The 21,115-nt window shown below is 38.4% G+C and overlaps 1 protein-coding gene across 1 annotated transcript; it reads left to right on the plus strand.

The window, feature by feature from the left end:
* Positions 1-15,729: 15,729 nt before the first annotated feature.
* LOC140877322 (uncharacterized) lies at positions 15,730-21,115 on the plus strand. The gene is made up of 6 exons (XM_073280859.1): positions 15,730-15,952; positions 16,747-17,171; positions 17,268-18,677; positions 19,425-19,559; positions 20,205-20,448; positions 20,565-21,115. The coding sequence occupies exons 1-6, from the start codon at positions 15,730-15,732 to the stop codon at positions 21,113-21,115; spliced, it is 2,988 nt and encodes a 995-aa protein (XP_073136960.1).

A 21,115-nucleotide genomic window follows, 5' to 3' on the forward strand; every position in this document is an offset into this window, starting at 1 on the left:
AGCCTCATATGGAAACTGTCATACCTGACTCGAGTCCAGAATGAGATCATCGTTCCCTATGGAGACTGTCAATGACTCACATCTCTCCGGATGCAGTCACACGTAAAATCATGTATGTGCTAAGGCGGTAAAACATGCTAAAACATGATAAAACATATAGCACATACTTATGAAACATATAAGCAAATATATCATGCCGGCTATCTCGGTCAGTACTTACGTACCTCTAACACTGCTGGTCAAACCTAGCTCTGCTGGTCTAGACTCCAAGCCTACTAGTCCAGTCTACTAGCTACTACAATGCAAATATCCATGCATCAACAATTAAGCTCTAAAAGCCTTAACTAAGCTATTGCATACTCCTAAATATTTTTAGGAAGCCAAATTATACCTTCGTCCGTCGTCAGCCCGCTGGTGTAGAATCGCCTCAAAACTTAGGCACACCTCCGCTACGATGCCGGGATCTCTAGGCAACTTCCGGATTCCCAATAGGATGCCTAGAACTCCGTAGATCTAAGTAAGAAGGTTCAAAAACCAGAGGAAAGGAGGGAAAATCGGTGCACAGAATGAGGGCTCGGACCCCTTATTTATAGACGACGATCGGAACCTCCGATCCCTGTTCGGAACGTCCGATCGCATCTTCGGAGTGTCCGATCGCTCAATATTATGTCAGTCATGATGTCGCCTTGCTGACATAAGCGATGACGTGTTCACTGAGTCAGATCGGAGCTTCCGATCTTGCCGACGGAGCTTCCGATCCTGGCACGGAGCTTCCGATCCACTTTGGATCGTCCGAACTCCTCATCGGACCGTCCGGTCCTGCTGAACCAATTCAACTAGTTCGAGTGCTCTGAATCCATTACTGAAGTCCGTTATCCCAATCAGGAACTTACTTAATCATGTTTTACTTAATCTAAACATGATCACGTAATTAATTACTCATTTAATCACTAATCAGAAATGCGGGTTACTACAGTTATCCCAGATATGGATACCCTATCATTTGCATGCATCATATTTGTATGTTTATCCGTGCTTTCATATTGAGCTTAGAGCTCACGTCCAGTATTTTTTGTGTATCTGGATACCCTATTCGACGGGGCATGTGTAGGTGCAGGATTGAGCACCAGGAGCCTGGAGTAGCCAGTGACCTTGAAGACAGCAGGATTAGCTGTAGGTTTTTTTTTAAAAGTAATTCTATTGGGTTGTATAAATCGAGTTTGATTAGCCGGTTGTATTCTGCCGGTTTGCTTGTATTTAAGTCTTCCGCAGCGATTTTATTTAAAGCATGCTTAATTATGCTCTTAACTCTGATTAGGTAGTGGATCCGGGTTGGGTCGCTACACTGTTCCACCCATGACCATTCATAACACTGCTATGATTATGTTAAATTCTACTGCAATTCGAGCTCAAATGGCTCATGCTGAACTGAAAATTGCTCAAGCCAAAGCTGATCTCGAGTACTATGAAGCCTTAATGGCTGAGTACATGACTAAACTAGGATTACCAGGGCCCTCTGGACAAAAAGGGGGAGTAGGATCAAGTGCTGAAGAGGAAGATGTTTAGATAATTGGTTTTAGGATTTTTCTTTTATCCTTATCTTATTTTTTATTATTTTGCTCTGAGTTCGTAATATATTTCCGAGTTGATTAGTTTGTGAAAGAGTGGGTGCCCGGTGAGCCAACTTGTGGCTAAGGGCTTTGATGACTCTTTGTATAAACAATCTTTTGTTTAATATAATTTACACTTTTATTAATGGCAATGACTTTGTCTTTCTTCATATTGTTATATTGTGATATACTATTGTTGTTTTGATAAAGACCTTGAATATACTATAGTGTATGTAAGATGTGGTAGTACATGGGGATGTCTATCATGAAACACATCTTATAGTCACTGTATATTCTAAACAGTTCCTAGTCGATTGAGCCGTCCGATAATAAGGATAAGGATCGCTCGAGTTTGAGACTAGCATTTGCGATGCAGAGTACCACGTTTCATTGGTAGGGAACATAGAGATGTTCGAAGCATGCAAATGGATATTCATATGATGAATGATCGAACTACCCTATCCGGACTTTCCAAGTGGTTATCACTTATCGAGTGGATAACGTCCGCGGTTTTGGTTGTACACCATTAGTCCTTACTACTTGAAACATCATTGAGACTCTATATGCTAGTACTGTGCTTTGACTCGTTTACCGACTCTATTGGGGTCATCAGGTGTCGGGATTGGGTACAGTTACGACACATATAGGAGTCGATGCTTTGTTGTCAAGGATTCACCACATACTTTCGAGTGTGGATATCCTATGTAATCTGAGAAGATATTAGTGTGACGAATCTCTGGCCAGAGTACATGATGTGTTTTAAGAAATGGTTTCTTAGTAGCACATGCGATGTCACTATTTGATCTTCAAGATGTATTGCATAGTTATCGAATCTCGAACGACTCTCGATTTACCAATGGTTGTTGATTCGATCGGGATATATGGATGAAGGGACCGTACTGTACGCTAACCAAAATCTATTGGTTCTTGTAGGCACTATCAGTGATACCTAGGGAATCATGGGGCGATTTTTCTAGGCGCTCTTACCATGATTCGATGGGCAAGTCGGAAATTGTTGTTCCGAGTCACAAGGAGTTGTGAGCCCACGGCTAGCTGTATCCCTGAACCATTGAGGGTCACACAGAGTAATGGATTTTTAATCCCCGTTGAGATAGTTAAATTTAAAGAGTTAAATTTAATGAACAAAGAAGTGGGACTTCTTATTTAAGAGTAGAGGAGTAAGATTTCCTAAAATGACATAGGAATGGGCATTTTTGGAAATCAGTGAATTCGGATTCAGAAAAATTTATCTTGACTTTAAAAGGTGCAGAAATGGTTTCTTTGAACATTGGTAAAATCGGTTTATCAATCTGAGTCACGATGAATTTTATATTAATTTCTGAACATGCGGGCTTTGCTTGTCAGACTTGAACTTATGACTAATGGGCCCTAAGCTGTTAGCAGCCCACATTATAAATAAGTTATTGCAGTACAGAAATTACACAACAGAGGTCACAAAATATTTTTCGAAAACCCTGGTTTTTCCTACTGTGGCCGCCGCCCCCTCCCCTCTGCTCGGGAAAAATCCAGCCTGTGAATTTTGAATTACAGTCTGGTTTAACGGATCAAATTCGTTAATTCTCTTCGTAGAAACTTCTGATAGATTTTCTAGTGCAATCTATCAGAGGGATTAAATCTCTGTTCGTGGACCTGATTGAAGAACAGTTCGTCCATCAGTTCCAGGGATATACAACAAGAGCAGAGTAATCTGTTGGTGTCCATAATCTCGATTCGAGATTGGAGGTAAAAATTTAAAATTGTTATTTAATTTTTACACACACAATTTAATCGTAAAGTTTTGATACCCATTATGGAATCGTTCCATATAAAATTTTAAACTTCCGCTGCACCGGATATCAATTCTGATTGATCTGATCGCCGTTCTCCATCAGTGGTATCAGAGCCAGGTTGCTCAGATCAAGCGATTAAATTAATCGATTGTACAAAAAAAATTTTAAGCCTCGGTTTTTGAAACAAAATAAATTTTTAAATTAAAATTTATTTTCGGGCAAAAACACGGGCGGCGCACGGCGCTGCCCGGCCCGAGCCCTTTTGGGGCGCGGGCAGCCCAGGAGCGTCCCGGGCGGCCCGCGAAAAATTAATTTTTAATTTTAAAATTAAAATTTTAATATGTTAAAATTCTATTTTTGGTCCGATCGAAAATTGTTTTTGATTGGTCCAATTGGCGTCGGATCGAATTGTTCGAGTCCAAAAATTTTAAAATTGATTTTTGGATAAATTTGAATTTTTGGAAAATTTATAGATTTTATCCGTTAAATCAGATTTTATGAAATTAATTATTTTTGGTACAATTGATGATAAGATATGATCTTATGGAAATATTGAGTAAAATATGATTTTATGTATAAAATTGGATTTTATATGTAAAATATGATTTTATTTGATAAAAAGATAAAATATGATTTTATATGTAAAATAAGATTTTATATATGGAATATGATTTTATCCTTTTAAATTTAATTGCCATTGCATGTTATCCAATAAATTAATTTTGAATTAAATGTTATTGGATAAGTATGATCGATTTCCATGACCAATTTTATAGGTGTATGATAGGAATTTACATTTGTTTTTATTGTTGTTGGATTTATTAATGGACCTGGTTTATGGCCCAATATGAATTTTCATATGTAATAAAAGTGGGCCTGGTTTATGGCCCGTTCCCACCCCTTAAAATGTATCCCCTACTTGTCATGGTTATTTATTGTAAATACATTAGACTTAGTGGGAGATGAATATTTGAAGACGGAGGTGGGCCCAGCAGACAATAAAGACAGAAGAAATGTAAATTGGAAGCACAATGTAATAGGATTGTATTGCATACCTGCATATTACCTAGGATTGGACTAAGACTCTTGATTGGCAACCACGGATCGATTAGAAATGGAATCGATCATCCTATATAATATATGATATTATTGTTGTATGCATGTTTTAGACTAAATTGTGTAAATCCGGCAAGCATACAAATTTTAAAATGATGAGACAAATTTTCAAAATTAAAATCCCTCATTTTAAATATGATTTAAAATTGATATCAAGATAAATAAAGGAAATTTAAAATTGTTTAAATGTTCCTACCTTCCATCAACGATCAATGTATGAGATGCTACCCGCGGATACGGTCCGGCTCATATTATTGGGGGGGCCCGTTCGTCGGAAAGCTGTACATTGGATCGACACATGTTGTAAGTTGGGTGGAACTCCCATGGGATCGGCTCATATTATTGGGGGATCCACATGGCGACCGTCCATCACAACTTAATATTGATGGGTCATCTTGACATGTCACAATAAACGGCGTCATATTATTGGGCCCTTATTGGACATGAGGTAAAAACGTGGAGGTTGCTTTGGAAGCAATTGGGCTCTACCTTTTGAAAATTATGGTTGGCTGATATTATTCGGGACCATAGTTTGTCAATTGGACTCCATGTTCTCACTAAGAAAAACAGTTTTCCGTTTTCACTAGAGGGTAGTGAAATCGTTAAAATAGTGGGAGTGAGATTCATAAAATAAATTTCGCCATATTTTATGTCTTAGTAAATTAATTAAACAATCATCGATAATTGTCTGTTTCATCTCAGTATATCATTATGATGAATCTTCGTAATCCACATGTTTCAATTCTCGAACAAAACAAACTTACTGACGCAAACAATACAGAATGATTCCATAAGTTAAGATTGTCCTAAGTTCGGAAAAGATTTTCTAAGTGTTAGAAAAGGCTTCTCCGAAAACAGCCCCGGCTGATGTAACTGCCGAAAGGTTGGCCGAACTAGAGAAATGGTTGTACCATGATCTCAAGGCCAAATGTTACATGCAAAATTGGACAAGTCTAAACAAGTTTGCCATCACTGCAAGAAACCCGGTCATTGAAAACGTAACTTCAAGGAATACCTCGAGCAGTTGCGAACTGCAAATGGTATGTTTTACATTGAAATAAATGTTTTTCTTAATACTACTTCTTGGGTATTGGATACCAGATGTAGATCTCACATTTGCAATGAGTTGCAAATGATGACAAGAAGTAATAGGCTAAGGATGGGTGAGACCCAGTCAAGGCTCGGGAATGGTTCCAGAGTTAAATCCATAGCTATGGGAAATATTTGTTTAATTTTGCAGAACGATTTTAAGTTACTTTTGAGAGATGTTTTATTTGTTCCAGATTTGATTAAAAACATTATTTCTGTTTCTATGCTTGATAAAGATGGTTTTTCTTGCAATTTTGTGAATGGAATTTGCAATATTTACAAGAATGAATGTTTGATTGGAAATGGACAACTTGAAAACGATCTATATAACTTAAAATTAAAAGACGTTCCAATAAATTATGTTGATAAACCGGTAACAACAAACAAAAGGAAAATCGATAGTCAAAACCCGGCAAACCTTTGGCATGCTAGGCTAGGTCATATTTCCTCAAGGAGGATGAACAAGCTAGTGGGAGAGGGCATGTTTGATATGTCTGATATTAACTCTCTACCTACTTGTGAGTCCTGCCTGAAAGGAAAAATGACTAAATCTCCTTTTAAGGGGAAACTTGAGCGTAGTCAAAATCTGTTGGATTTGATCCATACAGATGTTTGTGGACCATTTAGAATTGGTACTAAATTTGGCCACACCTACTTCATTACCTTTACTGATGATTATTCTAGGTATGGGTATTTATATTTAATGAAATATAAGTCTGAAGCATTTGAAAAGTTCAAAGAATTCAAGGCTGAAATAGAAAACAAGCTAGGTAAAAGTATTAAAGCACTTCGATCGGATCGAGGTGGAGAATACTTGAGTACCGAGTTTTTGGACTATCTGAAAGATAATGGGATTCTCTCTCAGTGGACTCCTCCTATGACACCACAGCTGAATGGTGTATCGGAGCGTCGTAATCGAACTTTGTTGGACATGGTTCGATCCATGATGAGCTTCACTGAGCTTCCACCTTCGTTTTGGGGCTACGCGCTTGAAACGGAGGTATTGTTGTTGAACAACGTCCACACCAAAGCAGTGGACAAAACACCATACGAGTTATGGAATGGCAAAGCTCCTAAGTATTCGTACTTGAGGATTTGGGGATGTCCTGCTTACGTGAAGCAGACAGTGGGAGATAAGTTGGATAGTCGATCCACCTTATGTTATTTTGTAGGGTATCCGAAGAATTCAATCGGATATTATTTCTATCATCCTGCTGAAACAAAGGTGTTTGTTTCAAGAAATGCCACCTTCTTGGAGAAGGAGTTCTTATTGGATAAAAAAGGCGAGATGATGGAACTCGAAGAAATTCGAGAAGAACCCGAAATACAAAATAATGATCCTACACCTAAGGAACCATTGATGGACATGCCTATACTTAGAAGATCCGAGAGGACTTCTAGACCTCCTATTCGATATGGTCTTCTTCTTGAAGGGGATCAAGATGAACCCGATGTTGGATGTGATCCAAGAAACTTCAAGGAAGCAATTTTTGATGCGGATTCAAATTTATGGCTTGAAGCTATGCAGTCGGAAATAGATTCGATGCATACAAACCAAGTTTGGTCTTTAGTAGATCCTCCCGATGGAATTGTTCCAATAGGGTGTAAATGGATCTACAAGAGAAAGCTTGGGCCTGATGGTAAGGTATTGACCTACAAGGCGCGATTGGTGGCGAAAGGTTATACTCAAAGACAAGGAGTTGACTATGATGAAACCTTTTCACCAGTTGCAATGTTCAAGTCCATAAGAATCCTTATTGCCATAGCTGCTTGGTATGACTATGAGATATGGCAAATGGATGTGAAGACTGCATTTCTTAATGGAAACATTAAGGAAGAGATCTATATGACGCAGCCTGAGGGATACACATCCATGGGAAGCGAGCATAAGGTATGCAAGCTTCAGAGATCAATCTATGGTCTAAAACAAGCATCAAGAAGTTGGAACCAGAAATTTGATGAAACAATAAAGGATTTTGGTTTCATCAAAAACCCGGAGGAACCATGCGTGTACAAGAAAGTAGTTAAGGATGCTGTGACATTCTTAGTACTTTATGTTGATGACATCCTACTCATTGGAAATGATGTAGGGATGTTGCAGTCAACAAAGATATGGTTATCAGGTAGATTCTCGATGAAGGATTTGGGTGAGGCATCCTATATTCTAGGGATACAGATCTATAGAGATAGATCTAAGAGAATGATAGGACTCACTCAATCAACTTACATCGAAACCATATTGAAAAGGTTTTCAATGGATGGGTCCAAGAGAGGACATCTACCCATGTGTCATGGAGTTTCTCTATCCAAGTCTATGTGTCCCAAGACTGATGAAGAGATAGAGAAAATGACACATGTACCATATGCGTCAGCCATAGTTAGTATCATGTATGGGATGATTTCTACCAGACCGGATGTAGCATTTGCTCTGAGTGTCACGAGCAGATATCAAGCTAATCCCGGTCAAATGCATTGGAAAGCCGTGAAGGACATTCTTAAGTACTTACGAAAGACTAAAAATATGTTCATGGTATATGGAGGAAGAGAACTAAAATTGGAAGGCTATACCGACTCTAGCTTCCAAAGTGACGTGGATGACTCGAAGTCAACCTCTGGATTTGTGTTCATGCTCAATGGCGGTGCTGTCTCTTGGAAGAGTTCCAAGCAGGACACCACAGTGGATTCCACCACTGAGGCAGAATACATTGCAGCATCAGCTGCTGCTAAAGAGGCCGTTTGGATGAGGAATTTCGCCCAAGAGTTGGGCGTTATTCCGAAAGTTGTTGGTCCAGTCCCGGTGTACTGTGACAACACGGGTGCCGTTGCTCAGGCAAAGGAACCAAGGTCTCATCAAAGATCCAAACACGTACTGAGGAAATACCATATCATCCGGGAGATTGTGGAAAGAGGAGACATCACTGTCGAAAGAGTGGCCTCTGCAGACAATATCGCTGATCCACTTACTAAGCCCTTGCCAGGACCATTATTTGACAAACATCGCGAAGCAATGGGTCTACGTAGTATGACTAGTTGGCTTTAGGGCAAGTGGGAGATTAAAAGAGTGGGTGCCCGGTGAGCCAACTTGTGGCTAAGGGCTTTGATGACTCTTTGTATAAACAATCTTTTGTTTAATATAATTTACACTTTTATTAATGGCAATGACTTTGTCTTTCTTCATATTGTTATATTGTGATATACTATTGTTGTTTTGATAAAGACCTTGAATATACTATAGTGTATGTAAGATGTGGTAGTACATGGGGATGTCTATCATGAAACACATCTTATAGTCACTGTATATTCTAAACAGTTCCTAGTCGATTGAGCCGTCCGATAATAAGGATAAGGATCGCTCGAGTTTGAGACTAGCATTTGCGATGCAGAGTACCACGTTTCATTGGTAGGGAACATAGAGATGTTCGAAGCATGCAAATGGATATTCATATGATGAATGATCGAACTACCCTATCCGGACTTTCCAAGTGGTTATCACTTATCGAGTGGATAAAGTCCGCGGTTTTGGTTGTACACCATTAGTCCTTACTACTTGAAACATCATTAAGACTCTATATGCTAGTACTGTGCTTTGACTCGTTTACCGACTCTATTGGGGTTTTCAGGTGTCGGGATTGGGTACAGTTACGACACATATAGGAGTCGATGCTTTGTTGTCAAGGATTCACCACATACTTGCGAGTGTGGATATCCTATGTAATCTGAGGAGATATTAGTGTGACGAATCTCTGGCCAGAGTACATGATGTGTTTTAAGAAATGGTTTCTTAGTAGCACATGCGATGTCACTATTTGATCTTCAAGATGTATTGCATAGTTATCGAATCTCGAACGACTCTCGATTTACCAATGGTTGTTGATTCGATCGGGATATATGGATGAAGGGACCGTACTGTACGCTAACCAAAATCTATTGGTTCTTGTAGGCACTATCAGTGATACCTAGGGAATCATGGGGCGATGTTGCTAGGCGCTCTTACCATGATTCGATGGGCAAGTCGGAAATTGTTGTTCCGAGTCACAAGGAGTTGTGAGCCCACGGCTAGCTGTATCCCTGAACCATTGAGGGTCAAACAGAGTAATGGATTTTTAATCCCCGTTGAGATAGTTAAATTTAAAGAGTTAAATTTAATGAACAAAGAAGTGGGACTTCTTATTTAAGAGTAGAGGAGTAAGATTTCCTAAAATGACATAGGGATGGGCATTTTTGGAAATCACTGAATTCGGATTCAGAAAAATTTATCTTGACTTTAAAAGGTGCAGAAATGGTTTCTGTGAACATTGGTAAAATTGGTTTATCAATCTGAGTCACGATGAATTTTATATTAATTTCTGAACATGCGGGCTTTGCTTGTCAGGCTTGAACTTATGACTAATGGGCCCTAAGCTGTTAGCAGCCCACATTATAAATAAGTTATTGCAGTACAGAAATTACACAACAGAGGTCACAAAATATTTTTTGAAAACCCTGGTTTTTCCTACTGTGGCCGCCGCCCCCTCCCCTCTGCTCGGGAAAAATCCAGCCTGTGAATTTTGAATTACAGTCTGGTTTAACGGATCAAATTCGTTAATTCTCTTCGTAGAAACTTCTGATAGATTTTCTAGTGCAATCTATCAGAGGGATTAAATCTCTATTCGTGGACCTGATTGAAGAACAGTTCGTCCATCAGTTCCAGGGATATACAACAAGAGCAGAGTAATCTGTTGGTGTCCATAATCTCGATTCGAGATTGGAGGTAAAAATTTATAATTGTTATTTAATTTTTACACACACAATTTAATCGTAAAGTTTTGATACCCATTATGGAATCGTTTCATATAAAATTTTAAAATTCCGCTGCACCGGGTATCAATTTTGATTGATCTGATCGCCGTTCTCCATCAGTTTGTGCTCCTTATTACTCTCTGATATGATATTAAACTATTCGCTACTCTGATCTAGTAAGTGTTGAGATTCTGTGTTGCCAACACGACCGCACAACACTGTGTTATGAGATTATTAAATTCAGGGGGAGCTTTAGTTGCATAAGATAGGGGGAGTTATTTGCACTTGTGTGTGTGTTTTGTCCAGAAAGGCAAAAAAGGGGAGTTTGAAAGAACATGTCGTACACATGTCTTTTGAATTGTTTCCTTATTGCATTCAATTTCTATATTTATAGTTTTGCCTTTCTTAGACAAGTTTTAAATTGGTAATATCTGTTATATCTTGATTCGAAATATTTGAGTCCTGATGATATATTGTTTCTATACTTTGTAGGTTCTTATTTATGGAAACATATCGAAGATCTATTTAAAGAGATGCATGGACCGATCAGAAGGCACAACGAGATAGAGAGATCGAGAGAATGAAACGTAGAGAGCAAAATACATAGAGAAAGTACTGCAGAAATTCTAGAGTATTGAAGATCGATCATTGAAGAATTTCAAAAGAGATACTACTGCTACGTTGTGTTACCGAGTAGTGTTGGAAACACTGAAGAACACACGAGTGAAGTGTTGTTCAAAAAGTGTTTCTTTGGTTTTTGTTTTTCGGCATAGAACTTCCTATTGGTTTATTATTCTAGTTCTTACTAGTTTTTAGGAAGTCTTTTATTTTCTCAATCTGTTGAGAAAAGTATATTTTTTTTATAAAACAATCGCTAGTTGGTTTTTGTAAACTGATTTGATTTTCTAGTGATTATTTTTCCATGAGGCATCACACAAGTATTTGATACTTGTGCATAAATATCTGTGTGATATTTACTTTTGCTGTTAGTTAATTATTCTGCTGTATAGTGTTATCGTGAAGTGTTGACAACTGAAAGATAACTCACACTCGAAAAGTTATTTCTGGTATTTTCGTGATTTCAGACTGTCCAAACCTTAAATTTATATATTTACAGGAAAAAAATCAGATCTGCCAATGATATTGACATAAAAACGGTACTACATAAATTACATATTATTCTTACTGACTATTACTTCAATGTAATAAAATAAATTCTCAGTTTATAATTGTTATTCCTGCAGTTTTACAAGCGTCGCAGATAAGAAGACAAGTTTCTATCAATTTATTCAAATAATTATATCTCATGTTTATTAGATATACATTTAATAGTTTTATGTCTATCTATTATAAATAAGTGAAAATTAGGGGATACGAAATGTTGCAATGTGAAGGTTAAGATGAATATTTTTCTTTTCGATATTTTTTAAATAATGGTAGATATTCAATTTAAATCATTTATTGATTTTTATGTTTGCATAGTGATGTTGAATTGGTGATATTGATTTCAATATAATTATTGTTCTAAAAAAATTGACAAGTACACCGATGAAAATAATGCAAGTACATATCACACACAATATTTTAATTATAAAAATGTCATTGTATCATATTAAAATAGGCTTTAAACTTTAATTATCTCGGACACGCAGCACGTGTGCCTCAGTCGCTAGTATAAATTAAAAGATGTGCCTAATATACTAAGTAACTTTGAGGACACCAAAATTCATTATTTCGTAATTACTCCTTCTTATCCACTATCCCACTAAACCTTCCACTCACCCCATTTTTCGCTTTTAAAAAAAAATTACATATAAAAAAACCTCTATTTTACACATGCAAAGCATGTGCATTTTTCACTAGTACATATATAACAAATTTCTCCCATACGGAATTTTTTTTTTATTTATATCTAGTTTTACTTGAGATATTAGTATCATTGTTAATAATTAACATAGATGACCGAAATTTGTTATATATATAAAACTAGCCATCACCCACATGTGTTTTGTGTGTAATGTAATACATGAATCTATACTATCTATACTATCTTATAATACTTGATCCCCTTAAAAAAATGTTTTTTGGTATGGTGTGAGGACACCAAAATTTCATTCTAGTTTTGCCCCTTGATTGCAGCCAAATTTTCACGTTGCAGCAGTTTTTCCCCTCTAATTTCATTTTCTCTTCAATTGAAAATCTAACTGCTCACTAGCACATGCATTTTCGGAGCAACCAATTTCTTCTTCCAAACTAATAACACATTTCTTCTCTATTACATTCCTGAATTTTAATTATTTTTGTTTCCCCTGTCAATTGGTTTTATGTGCTTTATATTGACAAAAAATTTTTTGTGCTTATAATATTACACTCACAAAATTTTAATATCATACATTATATTGCACACACATTACGTGTGTTTCGTAACTAGTTGTTAGAAAACATGAGCAATATCAAGCAACATACAAATATTGAAATATTAAAGAAACCCCTAATTAAATGGTTAAAAAGAATAAAACAAATAGAATATGATTAAAATTAAATGACAAAAAAGATTTAGATAGTTTTTGAGAGAAAACATTTCTCAGTTTTTTTTCATAAAATTTCACAAAATATTTAAATTTTGTGAAGGAAAAGCTGAGAAGTGATTCATAGAAGTTCTCCCAAACACTACTGATAAGTATGTTTAGTATGCATTATTTTATGTCATTTTATATTTATTTTGCATGCATTTATTTTATTTTCGTGAGTTTTATTAGTGTTTTATTTTATGTGCATGCATTATACTCTCCTGGTTGAATTTTGTAGGATTTTAAAGAATTTTCGGACTCAACTGTGCAAATAAGGCGCGCGCGCGAGGTCTACTCCTCGCGCGTGTGCAGAAGTTTTCTCCAGAGCCTTCAGAGCCAAGGCGCGCGCGGGCGAGCTCTTACCCCGCGCGCGCAGAAGAAATAACCAGAGAGTTGCAGGGAAGCCGCGTGCGCGCGAGCTTCTTTCTCGCGCGCGCGCGAGGTGTTTACGAGCCGCTGTTTTATTAAGAGGCGCATGCGCGAGCTATACCATGCGCGCGCGAGCGTGTCGGGAGACGTGATGTTCGAGAATTATAGGTCAACAAGGATTTTAATTGGCGCGGACCCTATAAATAGAATTTTAATGATCTTTTCGAAAACTTTTTGTCTTTTTGAGTATGCGCGGAGCTTACGGAGGCTGCTGAACAAATTTCTCCAGTTTTTTCGTCTATTCTCGTATTTCTTTAGTTTATGGTTTTTGACTTGATTTGCTTAATCATTTTTATTAGTGAGTAGTAGTTTTTATTCGATCAAGGCCACGTGATTGGGCCAGACAATTTCTGTATAAAACTTGATTGGTTTATTTGAGAATTTCAGACTTGATTTGATTTTATTGTTTATCGAATTTATATTTTTCTTGTGAATTTCTTGGCCAGTTATTTTCTTGCGTGTTAATTGATTCCAAGTCAACAGAGGAGGTTTCGATTTTGATCACTTCGATAATCAACATAGTGTAAAACTGACTAGAAATAGAATTCGGTTTCATTATGCGGTTAAGGTGTTTACTGAATTTTCACAGTTATTCATGCATTCAAATTTGATTAGAATTACGAAAGATTAGTTCATCAATATTTGAATAGGTTTGATTGATCTAGAAATAGTCCTTCGACAAATTAGAAAAATTCCCGTGAATTAAGATTAAGTCTGATGTCTTAGATCGACTGCTTGTTACATGAATTGTCTGGTACTTACGTGAGTCCTTGATCGAGCTTTTCCCATATTTGAATTAATCCAAATTTCCAGCTGCGTTTTATTTAATTTAAATTTTAATTTCAATTTTTAATTATTAGTTTAAAATCTGAAATCGCTATTTTTGATTAGTCTAGATTAAGTAAAAATAAATATATTCTGGTAGTCATAATTATACAGTCCCTGTGGGTTCGATATTCGAATTTTATTCACTATCTATAATTTGACCTGGTACGCTTGCCAGTTGATTTTTAATCATACCGATTTAGCCGGTCAAGTTTTTGGCGCCGTTGTCGGGGACTGTTTGATATCAGAATTTTTATTTTGCTTGAGATTATACTTTATTTATTTTCTTAATTTCTGACTATAATTTCTTGGTGATTTTCAGGTACCTTCTTTTGTGCATGCATAGCATTCGATCAAAGAAATTACTACCACTTGATTTGGAGATCGAACACACGCTTAGCAGGATCCGATAAGCCAAGAAATCTATCAATCTTGAACTAGAGTCAGAATCTGAATCTGAAATAGAGATGGCGGACAACCGTACTATTTGGGATATTATCCGTCCGCCAACTGAAGGCTATGGATCTAGCATAGTTCGCCCCGTTGTTGAGGCGAACAATTTTGAGCTGAAACCCTCTACTATTCAGCTGATTCAATTGCAAGCTAGATTTGGGGGTACATCTGTGGAAGACCCCTACGCTTATCTGGAGCGTTTTCTGTCGATCTGCGACACGTTCAAGGTGAATGGGGTAACATCTGATGCAGTGCGACTGCGATTATTACCATTCTCTCTACGAGGAGAAGCTGTTGAGTGGCTAGATGATTTGCCTGCTGGTTCAATTACTACATGGGATCAACTCGTTCAGACCTTTCTGAATAAGTATTCCCCCCCCCCCCCCCCCCACAAAGATGGCTAAACTATTCTCCGATATCATCTCATTCAGGCAGAAGGAAACTGAATCTTTACATGCTGCTTGGACTCAATTCAAAAAGATGTTGAGGATGTGTCCTCAACATAATCTTACTCAGAGCCAACAGACTCAGACTTTCTACAATGGGGCTGATCAATCTGTTCGATCCATGTTGGATGCCGCTGCTAACGGAAGCCTATTCAGTAAGACACCGGCAGAGGCATGGGAAATCATTGGAAATATGGCTGAAAGCAACATTGGATGGCCAGATGCTAAAAAGGAGAAAAAGGCTGGAGTATTAGAAGTCGATGCACTAACAGCACTGAATGCCAAGATCGATGCTTTTACTCATCAGATGGCAGTTATGCAGACATCTTCAGCCAACCAAGTGCAAGTTCAACAGCCTGATGAACAGCAAGTATTTGAAGTTGATGCAGCGAATTTTATGGGGAATCAAGGGAGACAACAGTACAATCCCTACAGCAATACTTACAATCCTGGCTGGAAGAACCATCCAAACTTCTCATGGAAAGCTGCAGACCCTACAGCTAATACATCGAATCCAGTCGAGAAGAAGCCCTCCTTTGAAGAAATCATGATGAAATATGTAGCTGGTACTGAGACCCGTCTACAAAATCAGGAGGCAATGTTGCAGAAGTTAAAAACATAGATGTGCCAGATAGCAACACAGCTGTCAACTAGGCCAGCAGGATCGTTGCCTAGCAATACTGAGAGGAATCCAAAGGATGTCAATGCTATTCTGGAGGTGACTAGATCTCAAGCAGACACTGTGGAGAAGAATAATGAGGATGAGGAAGCAAGCGAGCTAAGCAAGGAAAAAGGGCTGGAGGAAGCGCCAAACCAGTCAGACTCGACGCCTACGGGCAAGAAAGGTAAGTCCTCTCACCCAATTATTAATGAGAATATTGATTTGAGTAAACTTCCCTTCCCCCAAAGAGCAAAGCAACTGCAATTGGATAATCAATTTGCAAAATTCCTAGAGATTTTCAAAAAGCTTCATATTAATATTCCCTTTGCAGACGCTTTGGCTCAAATGCCCAGTATGCAAAATTTTTGAAAGAGATTTTGTCTAACAAAAGAAAACTTGTGGATTTTGAAACTGTGAAGTTGTCGGAGGAATGTTCTGCTATTTTACAAAATAAACTCCCTCCAAAACTTAAGGATCCCGGTAGCTTTTCAATTCCATGCACTATTGGAAAATCATTTTTTAACAAGGCTTTATGTGATTTAGGTGCAAGTATTAATCTTATGTCTTATTCATTTTTTGAAAAGCTAGGAATTGGTGAAGTTAAGCCAACTACTATCTCCCTGCAATTAGCTAACAGATCTATAAAATATCCAAGGGGGATTGTAGAGGATGTGTTAGTTAAGGTTGATAAGTTTATATTTCCAGTGGACTTTGTTGTGCCTGATATGGAAGAGGATCGTGAGATCCCTCTTATTTTGGGTAGACCGTTCTTAGCCACTATAAAAGCATTGATTGATGTGCAAAAGGGAGAGTCGATGTTGCGTATGAATGATGAGAAAGTTATATTTAATGTTTTTCAGGGCATTCGATATCCTGCAGACAATTCTGATTGTTTTAGAATTGATATTATTGATGATTTGGTTGAGTGTTCTCTGCAGGAATAGTTGTATGTGGATCCATTAGAAATATTTTTGACAGGTACAACTGATGAAGAGCATGTTAGTGAGGAAGTTCATGAAGTAGCACGGTATTTGGATTGGAGTTTGCCCTTCGACAGACTCATCAATACCAAGATGGGGGAGCTTAACCATACTCCAAAAACACTAAAGCCATCTACCAAGGAGCCCCCTACTCTTGAACTAAAACCACTCCCTTCTCATTTGAAATACTTGTATTTATTAAAGAATGATAAACTGCCAGTAATTTGTTCATCTTCTTTGACAGGTTGTGAGGAGGAAAAACTGTTGCGGGTTATTCAAGAACACATAAGAGCCATCAGATGGAGCTTGGCCGATATGAAGGGGATTAGTCCAACCATCTGCATGCACAAAATATTGATGGAAGAGGAGCACAAGACATATACTCAACCACAGAGGAGACTCAACCCGGCTATGCAAGAGGTAGTGAAAAAGGAGGTGATAAAACTCCTGGATGCAGGTATTATCTATCCTATATCTGATAGTAAATGGGTGAGTCCAATTCAAGTTGTGCCTAAAAAGGGAGGGATGACTGTTATAAAAAATGCAAATAATGAATTGATTCCTACTAGAACTGTTACGGGGTGGTGGGTTTGTATTGATTATAGGAAATTGAATGATGTCACCCGTAAGGATCACTTTCCCCTTCCCTTTATTGATCAGATGGTTGAGAGACTTGCAGGGCATGCATTTTATTGTTTTTTGGACGGTTATTCCGGATATATGCAAATTCATATAGCACCTGAGGACCAACATAAAACCACTTTTACATGTCCTTATGGTACTTTTGCATATAAACGGATGCCGTTTGGTTTGTGTAATGCCCCTGCCACTTTTCAGCGGTGTATGATGGCTATTTTTCATGACATGGTTGAAAAATTTATTGAAGTGTTTATGGATGACTTTTCTGTAGTTGGATCGTCGTTTGATGCATGCTTATTCAATTTGAAAAAAGTGTTGCAAAGATGTGAGGAGAGTAATCTTGTGTTAAATTGGGAAAAATGCCACTTCATGGTGAGAGAGGGCATTGTTTTAGGACATAAAGTGTATGAGATAGGTGTGGAGGTGGACAGAGCAAAACTTGAAGTAATTGAAAAACTTCCACCTCCGACGAATTTGAAAGGAATCCGAAGTTTTCTTGGGCATGCGGGTTTTTATAGGAGATTTATTAAAGATTTTTCTTCTATAGTTAAACCCCTCACTAATTTGTTAATCAAAGAGGTGCCTTTTAATTTTTCTGCTGAGTGTTTACAGGCTTTTCAGATTTTGAATCAGAAATTGATAACTGCACCAGTGATAGTAGCGCCTGACTGGAATTTGCCGTTTGAGTTGATGTGTGACACCAGTGACACTGCATTGGGAGCCGTGCTTGGACAAAAGAGGGACAAAGTACTTCATGTGATTTACTACGCCAGTATCACCTTGTCAGCCGCCCAACTGAATTATGCAACTACCGAAAAAGAACTTCTCGCAGTAGTGTTTGCCTTGGATAAATTCAGGTCTTATTTGGTGGGAAGCAAAGTCATCGTTCACATGGACCATTCGGCGTTGAAGTATTTGATGAGCAAGAAGGATGCTAAACCTAGGTTAATTCGTTGGGTTTTATTGTTACAAGAGTTTGATCTGAAAATTGTTGACAGGAAGGGATCAGAGAATCAAGTTGCAGACCACCTTTCACGCTTGGAAAATCAAGGAGCTGAAACGCAAATAATTCATGATGATTTTCTAGACGAGCAGTTGTTTGAGGTAACGAAACTACCATGGTATGCAGACATTGTTAACTATCTGTCAAGTAAGCTTCTTCCCTCGCATTTAACTTATCAACAGAAAAAGAAATTTTTCTCAGAGTTGAAATATTTTTTGTGGGAAGATCCTTTTCTGTTTAAGATCTGTGCAGATGGTATCATTCGTATGTGTATTCCAGCGGAAGAGGTAAGATCTATACTCTCACATTGTCACACATGTCCGACTGGAGGTCACTTCGGCGTGGGTCATACCGCTGCTAAAGTACTTCAGTCGAGATTTTATTGGCCTTTATTGTTGAAGAATGCATATGCCTATGTGATTACTTGTGATGCTTTTCAAAAGATTGGTAATATTTCAGGGAGACATGAGATGCCCCTAAATAATATCCTTGTTTGTGAAGTTTTGATGTATGGGGTATAGATTTCATGGGACCGTTTCCTGCGTCTGAAGGAAACAAATATATCTTGGTTGCGGTCGATTATGTGTCTAAGTGGGTTGAAGCACTTGCATGTAGGACAAATGACTCTAGGGTGGTTGTGAAGTTTTTGAAGAAATTCATATTTTTCAGATATGGTACCCCTAGAGCCATAATTAATGATGGAGGAACCCACTTTTGTAATCAGCAATTTGATACACTTTTGACAAAATATGGGGTCACTCACAAGGTGGCAACACCTTATCATCCCCAGACTAGTGGGAAAGTTGAGATTTCTAATAGGGAGTTAAAAATAATTCTAGAAAAAACTGTGAATTCAAAAAAGGAAAGAGTGGTCGAATAAATTAGATGATGCATTATGGGCCTATCGTACTGCTTTTAAAACACCTATAGGAACTTCTCCCTTTAGGTTGTTGTATGGCAAAGCGTGTCATCTTCCTGTTGAACTTGAGCATAAAGCACTATGGGCTACTAAATTTTTGAATTTTGATATGCAGGCTACAGGTAAAGAACGTTTGCTACAGTTGAATGAACTTGAGGAGCTTAGGTTGGATGCCTATGAGAATGCCAGAGTTTACAAAGAGAAAACCAAAAAATGGCATGATCAGCGCATTGTCTCACGTGAGTTCGAGGTAGGCCAAACTGTTTTATTATATAGCTCACGTTTGAAGCTCATGCCAGGAAAGTTACGTTCAAGATGGTCAGGACCATTTACTATCAAGCAAGTGATGCCGTATGGTACGGTAGAAATTTATAGTCCTGCCACAGGAGCATTCAAAGTTAATGGGCAAAGGATAAAAGTTTATCGAGGTGGTATCGTGGATCAAACACAGACCACCGTCGACTTGCAAGACCCGATAAATTAAAAAGGGAGGTACAGTCGGGCTATAGACTATAAATTTAGCGCTGTCTGGGAGGAAACCCAGTGTTTATTTTTTTTGTCTGCATTTTTATTTTAGTTTAGTTTTTGGTTTTTTTTTTCGTTTTTAATGTTTGAGTTTTTGTTTGGTTTTAGTTTGCAGGCAAAAAGGCGGCTGTTTTAATGCACTGTGCACGCGGGAGGTCCCTTCCTCGCACGCGTGCAGTATAAACTTCCAGAGGCCCAACTTAAAGTCTCGCGCGCGCGAGGAACGCAGACAGAAAATAAACGGGCTTCTCCTCTTTTCTCCCATTCTCTTCTCCATTCTTCCTCCTTCCCTCCCATAAACCATAAATCCCCAATTCTTTCCTCCCCAATTTCTCCATAAATTCTTGACATACTTGCCCATATATTGCAGATTTTTGGAGTTTATCATCGTGCTTCAAGTTCGGGTCCGCCAATTTCTATCAGAATCCTCATATTTAGTGCTCCTCACCGCCATGCCGCCACTCACCACCATCGACCGCCGGCCACAGCTGCTAATTCCGGCCAACCACCACCATGCCAGCCAAGCGATTCCATTCTTCCGGCCCCGCCACTGCTAGCTCTTCCTCCTCCACTGCACTCTCCAATCGTTTCGTCTCTCAGGAAGACAAAGAAAGGTACAAACATGCTCGACTCAATCGCAATCCTATTTCTGAGCGTGGTTTGTCTTTGGATTGTAATGATTTTGTGGCTTTGGGGATAAATAAGAGAAAATGGAATGTGTTTTGCAAAGTGCCCGAACTCGCCATTGTTCCGATGGTTCGGGAATTTTATGCTAATGCCCCTGCCCAAGAGGACTCTAAAGCGTTTTTCCGAGGAAAACTTGTGTCGTTTGATGCTGAGACCTTGAATAGGTTGTTTGATACTCCTGCTGTGGATGATAGTCAATTTAGGAGTTTTAAGGCGAATCCGGACTATAATTTGATTTTGAGAGAGATGTGTTATGCGGGTGTTCAGTGGCACGACCCCCTCCGGTTCACTCATTTTTCGGAGCGATTTCTGAAACTTGTTCCGGCTTTGTGGTATGCTTTCATAGCCCGACGACTTTTACCCATGCTCCACACAGTTGACGTGCAGGCAGATAGGGCGATTCTAGTGTATGCCATCACGAAGTGGTGGCCGGTTGATGTGGGCACTCTTGTCCACGATTCCATTCTTTATTCGATGCGGACTCCGACGGTGGGCCTCTACTTTTCCCACACCATCACAGCCCTTTGTCGCCAGGCGGGTGTGCAGTTTAGTCCCGATGAAGAGTGGCTCCCATCTTTCAAGACCGTGGATTAG

Source organism: Henckelia pumila, chromosome 2 (assembly GCF_033568475.1).
Source record: "Henckelia pumila isolate YLH828 chromosome 2, ASM3356847v2, whole genome shotgun sequence".
Taxonomy (NCBI): domain Eukaryota; kingdom Viridiplantae; phylum Streptophyta; class Magnoliopsida; order Lamiales; family Gesneriaceae; genus Henckelia; species Henckelia pumila.